The sequence below is a fragment of the Phaethon lepturus genome, unplaced genomic scaffold (genome assembly GCF_000687285.1).
Source record: "Phaethon lepturus isolate BGI_N335 unplaced genomic scaffold, ASM68728v1 scaffold17413, whole genome shotgun sequence".
NCBI classification, from domain to species: domain Eukaryota; kingdom Metazoa; phylum Chordata; class Aves; order Phaethontiformes; family Phaethontidae; genus Phaethon; species Phaethon lepturus.
Window position 1 is genome coordinate 8,002 of NW_010531347.1, and position 9,036 is coordinate 17,037.

The 9,036-nt window shown below is 45.9% G+C and overlaps 1 protein-coding gene across 1 annotated transcript; it reads right to left on the bottom strand.

Moving 5' to 3' along the window:
- Nucleotides 1-4,045: 4,045 nt before the first annotated feature.
- Nucleotides 4,046-7,820, bottom strand: LOC104618830 (lipase member K-like). Its single transcript, XM_010284531.1, is given in 7 exon segments — nucleotides 4,046-4,279; nucleotides 5,687-5,758; nucleotides 5,869-6,006; nucleotides 6,523-6,624; nucleotides 6,626-6,660; nucleotides 7,455-7,572; nucleotides 7,716-7,820. Coding segments are annotated over 7 exon segments (804 nt in total).
- Between the last annotated feature and the right edge of the window lie 1,216 nt (nucleotides 7,821-9,036).

Sequence of the window (9,036 nt, forward strand, 5' to 3'; positions counted from 1 at the left end):
GCCCTTGTGGGTTAAGACCAAGGGAGGTGTCCTTCGGTGATGGGGTTAGCTGTCCTCCAGGATGACTGATGGGGCAGCAGGTGACAAAGAACAACACAAGGTCCCAAGCTCACCGGGTGCCTCCAGGCACTGGAAAGCTGCCCCCAGCACCCGTCCAGCTTCTCTGTGCTGGGTAGTGAGAAAGGGAGAGCTGTGGGGCCAGGCGGGTCGGGCTAGGACCACCCTGACCACCCCAACAGCTGGTGTTGATAAGACACTGGTGCTGAGACTGGCCCTCTCATGACACCTGTAGCGCTCTCCCCCTGCCTTCAGAGCCCTTCACAACCCTCTGCTGCTCCCGGGGACCTTCAGGATTTCAGCTCGGCTCCTCCTCAAGCCGGCCAGCTGGGACTTGCTCTTCCAGGAGCCCATGAGCCCTGTGGCAAAAGCCTGTTTGACATCCTCTTACTTAGGGACGTGTTCGTCTGTCCGCCCCGACACACTCTGCTGAGTCAGCAGGTGGTGGGGTCTGTCACTCAGCCTTGTCAGCTTCAGTTGCTCTTTCCCCCCAAACCAGCAGGTAATGAAAGAGGTCTTCCCCTGCTGCGAAGCAGGATTACCTAATTAGGATTACCTAATCCCATAATCCCATCATCTGATAAAATTTAAAAAACTTTTTTTTAGACGTGACAAAAGTATTTACTGGAAACAGACTGTCTCAAACAAAATGAAAAACCTGATTAGGTAAAGAGCCTCAAAAAGGCAATTTTACAGAACGCTTCTTGGGATGAGACAGAAGCAGAAGCAACATATTTAGGAAGAAAACATGGAGAAAAAAGAACTAAATAATGAATTATTTGCTGCAACGAACATGGCCTCGTGGTATACCAGGAAACCATAATGAATGCAAGCTTCTCTTCATAAATAACTTTCATTAAGCTTTCATTTCTGCTTGCTGACTTTGCTCTTCAGAGGACAACAGCTTAGGACAAGACTTATGAAGAAAGTAGCAGAGGAACAAGCACAGAGCATCACCGCTGTGCCACAGCCACGGCGTGCTCCTGTGTTTTTCACTGGGAGTCACTCCATGAAGCTTCTCACCAAAGGATGCTGTGGATGCCAAAAGTTTACATGGATTGATAAAGCAAGTGGGCAAAGACTTGCAATATCCATCACGGAGCACTCAATAGTATCACAGCTGGCTTGGGAGGATGGGAAATTGTTTGCAGGAAGAGTCCTGACCAACTTGCTCTGCTCTGCTGGAGGCATGCTACTGGGTAAGAAAGACGAGCATTTCAGCTGGCACGAGAGTAGCGTCCTACAGTGGTCAGCCAGGCCAACACAAGGACATCCAGCATCAGAGAGGAATCACTGCCATTCACTTCCACCGAGCAAATTCTAGTAATGAATTCTGTTACCAAAAATAACGCACAACAGCATTTGGAAAGACTGTTCTCCACCCAAAATTATTTTCTGTGTTCCCCCCAACTGCCATCAATCTACTTTGCCTTTCATGGCCACTTGTGGGTGATGCAGATGCTCCAGGAAATTTTAAAGGAAGCATGACAGACTGAAAATTTGGCAGTACCCCAGTGCAGAGCTTCAAGTAATTTCTCCTTGAAATGTTGCTTTGCCTCACAACTAGATTATTCCTCCCTGAAACAAGCTGATTCTTGTTCACATCATTAAGATGTTTATGAAGTTTTTCTGATGAGCCTCAGAATTTTGGCTGGTAGAAACAAAGACGTTGTTATAAAATAACTGTTCTTCCTTCAGGCTAAAAACAAGCTCGTCAACACATCACGGCATCTCTGAGACCACCATTGTCATAGTGCAAGAGATGCAGCACAGTGCAGCACGTGGGGCGTCCCACTTGGATTCCCACTCATCCGGTTGGTCTACAGATGCATGTTGAACTGAAGAAAGAAGTGAGACCTCCCAACCATTCAGGGTAAATGAAATGGCCAGATCTGCAAGTGCAACCAAAAATAATACAGCTTGCCAAATCCAGAAGGGATTGGCTGGAACAAAAGTCAGAAAGAAATTTTCAGGTCGCCCTAAAAGGGCACTACAACCTTCCTCAAGGAGCTTTCCGCATCATGACAGACCCTCTTCTCTCCCTTGTTCAGGCGAAATGCATGCAAAGGCGTGCAATCCATCATAAGAGGTGCCGTACTTGGGGCAATCAGCTAGGTTGAAGGATGATGTCTTTCTGCATTGAAGATTTAAAAACATTTCCTGTACTTACAGCACAGGAAAAATAGCTATTCTTAAACAACAGCTAGTCAACATGATACCAGCAGCTAGAGAGCATCCCGGTGCTGCATGGGATGTGAGCAGGCTTGTTGCTCACGGCAGAAAGCAGATGGGCCTGTTTAAGACAAGGAATAACTCCCTGACCTGTTTTCTTTTGGTCCACATGCCTCGGTTAGTCTAAAATACTCTAAAAATGGGAAAAATAGTAATCACAGTATTTAACATTGAAATTCAAGCCAACTCTTCTTCTGTTTCTAACTAAAGGTCAATGTACTGAGTTGGGTTTTATAGAGGACCTGCAAATTTTGTTTCATGTGAACTCGGGTATAACAGTTCAGCCTCTATTTTGCATGTATGTAGGAAGCCTGGGATGAAGAAACATCTTCTCACATGCTTGCCCATGCAAAGAATGGCTGCTGTAGATTTGCTCAGAGCAAATGCTCAGAACCTGGCAATATTTAACGCAATTTGTCCCAAACCTTACCGAATGTGGCATTTTCACACAGAATCACACAGAATCACTAAGGTTGGAAAGAACCTTCAAGATCATCAAGTCCAACCATTAATCCAGCGCCACCATGTCCCCTAAACCATGTCCTGAAGCGCCACATCCACACGTTTTTTGAACACTTCCAGAGATGGCGACTCCACCACCTCCCTGGGCAGCCTGTGCCAATGCCTGACCACCCTCTCGGTGAAGAAATTGTTAAAGACACAAATATGTAAAAGTCTTATTTCATAAAGTAGCTAGACTTCACCTTATTTCTTTGTGAAGTACTGATCTGGATAACAATATTCAGACAAACACAGATTGAACCCTCTGTGGTAGGCAGCTACCTGCATGCCTGATCTGCTGCATGGATGATTTCTGCAGTGCTGCTTGGTCACCTGTATAGGTACTGTATGTGAAGAAAGCACTTTAGTCAGAAAATACACAACACAAAACATCTCAGATAAACCCTAAGAAGTAGGCACTTTGTACATTCCCTAAGCCCCCTTTTTATTTGGATTTTGCACATCACGTATCAGAATCACATGCTGGGCTGTCTTTCTTGTAATTACTTTTCAGGATTTATTTCTTTCCTGATTCTTCCTTTTTGGCTTCTCAGTTGTTGAAAGAAAAAAACCCCATCCACATTAAAAATGTGATTCCTTACAATTTTTTTTGAATTTCAAAACCCCTAGCACTCTATTGCCTCTAAGGAGATGTCTTCTGGCTGTGTTTTTTCACCACAGACCTGTTAGATCTCCTTCTGATCCATGTTGGTAGTTTTAAAGGTCCAGGTGCCAACTGTAAGACGGCAACAGTGAATTTTCTGTCTCTGATGAAGCCAGGAATCAGCTGAGTTACAAGGGGGTCCTGAACCCCAGGTTTCACGGGAATTGCAGGCACTATAAAGCTAACTACATGGGAAAGGCTACAAAGGATCCATCATGTCTCAGAGATCGCTGAGATATCAGTCTTAACAAAAAGTCTGAAAACCCAGTTTCCTTACCTGTGTTTCCTGTACTTTGCAAATAAACAATGGCTGCTGAAGAAAAAAAAAAAAAAAGAAAAAAAAAGAGAGAAGAAAAAAAGGAAAAAAGAAGAGAAAAAAAAAGAAAAAATGGAGGAAAAAAGGAAGAAGAAAGGAAATGGTTGCCAGTCAGGCTTCTCTCCCCACCCTGTCATCGCTCCAGCTAAAAGCAGAACATTTTAATCAACTACATTCAGGTGGTCCAAATAGTGACAAATTTCAAAATCCTTTAGAGATAGCATTAATCTTACAAGACACATCAGCAAAAAATATATCAAATCAAAACAGCAGCTTTACGGATGCCTCTTCATCATGTCAATGATTTCCTGGTACAAAACCTCCATCGCATCGAGCCCCAGTAGGAAATCCAGGTGGTTCCACTGGGGAATCACCTTGTGGTAGACCAGGTTCCTGATCTGGGGGAGCGTGAGGGCAATGTCCCGGGGATCAGCCAGGCAGTCCACACCACCACTCCAGATGGCCATCGGCACTTGCATGTCCTTCACATTGTAGAGTGGTGGACCCATCTGAAAAGATGGAAGACTAGGATTTCACAAAGGAGAGACATTGCTGCAATGCAATAAAACACACACCGCACAAGAGCAATTGCTGTTCTTTGGGAATTAAGGAAAAAAAAAAAAAAACCCAGTCTGGAAAGGTTTTCTTTTAGAAAGAAGAGAAATTTTATTAAAAGATGCAGTATAACCTTATGCGCCACAATTTAATGAATAAATTAGTAAATTTAATTTAAATCAATTAGTAAATTAGTTCTGTCCTGTTAGAAATTCTGGTTCTGGTACTACAGATGACTTGATGATTAACTTCCATAAGCAGGCAAAATTTTAGCTGTCGTGATCTAATGCTGGTGGATCAACCTGCTTCGAGCAGGAGGTTGGACTGGAGACCTCTAGACGTCACTTCCAAGCAGCTCTGCTGTGGTTCGTGGTTACACTTCATGTGAGCACTGGCCTTTCCTTCAGCTTCGTAACAGCAGGAAAGTGTTTGGAAGCAAGTTCTTGAAAATAAGACACATCTGAAGGGTTGCTTTAGCATGAGGACTTGCCATCAGGTGTCTTATCAGCATCATATCTCCTTATCTGCAGTGTAATTATTCCAGCTAAGCAGCATGCCACTTTCTGAACAATTTGATTTTTCTTGCTTAAGGAAGAAATTATACATAGAAAAGAAAAACTGTTGGACATATCCAGAATGAGGACTAACACCGCTGAGCAATAGCACTTCGGAAAATGGTGTGTGTGTTCTTGCTACAAAACACACAGCTATTTTGGCGTCTCTGAGCAGGGGTGCCACACTTGGAAGAAGCTGTGCTCTGCATACAGCCTGTGGCACACACTTCAGAGAAGATGCATGAACTGGTGAGGGTCCAGGAGAGATCAAGAAGAGGCCATTTGTATCCATGACCTACAAAGAAATGTGCGAACAGCCGGGTACATTTAGCCTAGGGAAAAGAGAACAGGAGCAGCATAGCCCAACTTGAGTCTCAGAGGGGCTCTGGTAGTGACTGTTCTCCATGCCCACAACGGGAAGAAGGAGAAACAGTCAGCTTAATTGGTAATAAGCTTAACTGGATGCTGTCCAGGAGAATCTCTGCTGCAGCCTGACCGCTAACGGCGCTTGGGCTGCAGGGCAAGACTGGAGCGAGTCTGTAGCAAGACCCCTGAAATGTGCCTGCTGTGGATGCAGGGTCCTCAGCCCCAAACGTCTCTCTTTGCAGATCCACTCCTTTGGGCCACTCCACTTGATGATGCACAGGCAGCCCAAGAAGCTGCCGAGCATTTTATGAAGAGGTGAAAACAAAACCAACGAAGATACCACTGATGTGTTGCAGCAACCAACGCAAGAGACTGACCACAAAGGACCATTAAAATACTCCGTATTCTGTTTTGCGTAGGAAAGTAGCTGGGAAGGTTTACCTGCAACAAGTGGATTACATTTTGTACTGAAGTTCCCGCTGGGGAGTGTGCCGCATACACATCTACTCAGCTCTGAAAGCACCTTTCAAAATGGGTTTCACCTGGCTCCATGAAACAGGGCAGCCAAGGCCTTGTCCTTCAGAAGGACACCAAGGGCCCTCTGCAGATTTATTCCTCCATACCATATTTACATTCTTCCAGTTAAATCCAAAGAGCATAGACAAGATGCTCTTGCGGGTCTTCGAGCAGGAACAGAATTTGGAAAGGACCAGCTCACCCAAGGCAGTGCGTGGTAGGAACTCTTTGGTGCCAAACATCTTCTGTAAAATTGCAAATGTACTCATCAAATACGAAGACTTTTTCTCAAAGCACCACCACTTCGTAGCTTCTATTTTATGTCATATCCCATATGATATGGGATTGAGGTTGCCCAGAAGTGGACCCTTCCTTGTACCCCATTAGATGCTTCTGTTCCATGTTTTTTACGTGCATGACCTCTTACATTCATTGTACTCTTGTGTTAAGTGGTAGGGCGCAATTCACAGTCTCTGCATTGGCTTTATTCACCAACATTTTGACACCTGCTGTGTGCAGGTCTGCCCATACGACTAGCCCTCTTGGCTTTAATTCTGCCAGAACATTTTGAGGAGTAAATGCAGGACAGGACAGAAAGACTCAGGACTGAGATGTGTGATTCCCTTTGTTATGAAAACAGATGGAGCACAGAGTTCCTCTCTCTGTAAATTATTTGAAATACACTGTGTAGGCAATTTCACAAACTCTGTGAAAAACTACATTAATTTTGACTATGCAGAATATAGTCTGGACCAACGTACCTTAAGTCCATAATCAGAAAAGAACGAGAGCTTTTTAAGCGGACTTTGAACAAACATAACTGTGGCCACAGGGGCTAAGACAAAGTACATCTTGATTTTTCTGAGCCAGCTGAGGCATAGTGGAAAAGGCTATAAAAGCTGAAAAAAAAAACCCGAAGAAGAAAAAAAACCCAGCTTACTCTTTCAAGACATTCATGTATACAGTTTAACTTCGGTAAGAACAGTTTTACAAATCCCAAAGACAACGTGGATAGCCTATACTGTCATCAGGATATGTGATATTACTATTTCAGAGACATCTCACAGCATCTGCTTTTGTCTCCAAGGATACTGTCCACCGGGTATTTTCAGAGGCACAAGCAGAGCAGTAGCTACACTCTGCATCTCAGCAGGCTTCTGGCAGAGAGGCTTTGCTGGGAGCGTTAGCAGAGCTGGGGCTGCCCAGGGAGCTCCGTAGGCAAACACGGAGGTGCCTGGAGATGTGATAGGATAAAATGCACCTTTCAGGGATCTAAAGCCTCCCAGTTGTCACTCCTCACAGGACAAAAGGGCCCCCCGGAAGCTCCTCAAGGAGTATCAAACCAGTTTGCTGATTTACCACATGGCTGCAGGGCCACATATTAGAAGCCAGGCTCCCAGAGAAAATCCGAGGTGTGCATGAGGCATCGGTGGGTAGGATGGGTGGGCGGCCTCTCAGTGCTGGGATTGCAGCCTGCCAGCTGCATGGGGCATCACCCACGCTCAGGTCTCCACGCAGGGTGAGAAAACATCACTGCAAGGGATCAACATTCCCTACAAATTCTTATTGACCAAAACACAGATACCAAGACATGAGGGATCTTGAAAACCCTCCTGCACAAGCCCTGGTATCCCACTCAGAAGACAACAGCATAAGTTCTGGGTTTCCTGTATGACACAGATACCAATTTTACCTTGGCTTCCAGCATTTCCTCTCCAGTAAGGAATTCTATTTAGCTTAAGGACATAGCCACCTTCTGTCACCACATCGTACTCCTCACTGGGGTATCCCCAGAAGGAGAGCATTCCACTCCGCAAGAAGAAAATAGCAAAGAACAATGTTTGCCAAGTGCCGTGAGGCTTGCCTTCAAGGTAATCTGTATTTAACTATCAGTATTTTATACTCACTGTTTCCTGGACACTCACTGCCTCTGCACCAATGCCACCATACTCAGGATGTTCATCCGTGCTTCTGGATTCTTAGAAAGTGGAAATTTGAAGAGGCATTGCCCGGATACCATCCCACGGACCACGGACATCGGAGCTAGAGCCAGCCACATCCTCACTTGCCTAGACCAACACGGCCACAGTGTCAGTGCCCATCGGAAGCAGCGGAGCTTCAAATCAGATCCACACTGAGCAGGTTTTGATTTCATACCACGTAGATGCTCGCTTGATGTCCAGAGAGAAACACTGCTTACTAGTCAAAGCCCAGGACACACATGGGGAAGAACAACCTGTGCTTTCACTGTAAGCTAACAACAGGTGATTTCCAGCAGTGAGAGGAGAAATCTGGGCAAGAAAACACCCCAGGTAGGACTCAGCCTTAGTCTGGTGGCCTAGATGGTCCCTTAAAGAATGAATGCATGTGCAGGGGCTCAGGAAACACACCTCAACTGGCATATTTTCAGGGAGGTGGAACAGACTTTCAGAAATTCTGGAAAGGGACAAGGCAGCAATCTTTGCAATGCTCTACGGACCCTGGAAATCGCAAGTGTGTTAAAATGTAACATCAGAAGCGTCATCTTTTTTTCTGTTGTTTTTGTCTAATACATGTGTTCCTGTCCAAAAGACTCCAGAAAACATCTTTGAACCCCAATCCATAGTGCAATTAGCTGCTGGAGCTTAAGGGCAGCTGGGCGCTTTCTACAGTAATTGCAGGACTGCAAGGCAAGGCACGTCGAACAGGAGATCACTCAGCATTTAATTACGGCTTTAAAAGTAACCCATTACGGTACCGCGGGCTCCCATGCTAAACGGTAAATTCCAGCACGCACCGCGTGGTGCCCCCAGCAGACTGGCAGCGGTGCAAGCACTGTCTCCCACATCACCTTCGGGAAGCACCTACAGGTTTCTCGTCTCAGCAAGACACACAAGGCAGAAAAATGTGAAGTCCTCCACATGGGAGGAAAAAAACCTCCGTGCCACGGTACCAAGCGGGTAGACTGGGTAAAAAGAAACACGCCGGACAAAAATCAGCTTGAGGAGAAGGAGGTTGGAACTGCAGGGGACCTGCACCCTGGCAGTGATGAAGGCTGCACTGGTCAAAGCGTGGTCCAGGGAAGAGGCTATTGCCTTTGCCGGGCACTGGGGAGGCCACGGCTGTATATTGGGACTTTTAGGGGCTGTTATGTACAAGACCTACGTAACAAACTGGAGCGGGTCCCGTGCCAGGATACTGCATTGGTGGGGTGGAGGTCAGGTGAGGCCTGGGGGAGCTGGGCTCTCTCAACTGGAGATGAGGAGGTGAAGGGGGATCCAACAGCACCTCCCCCT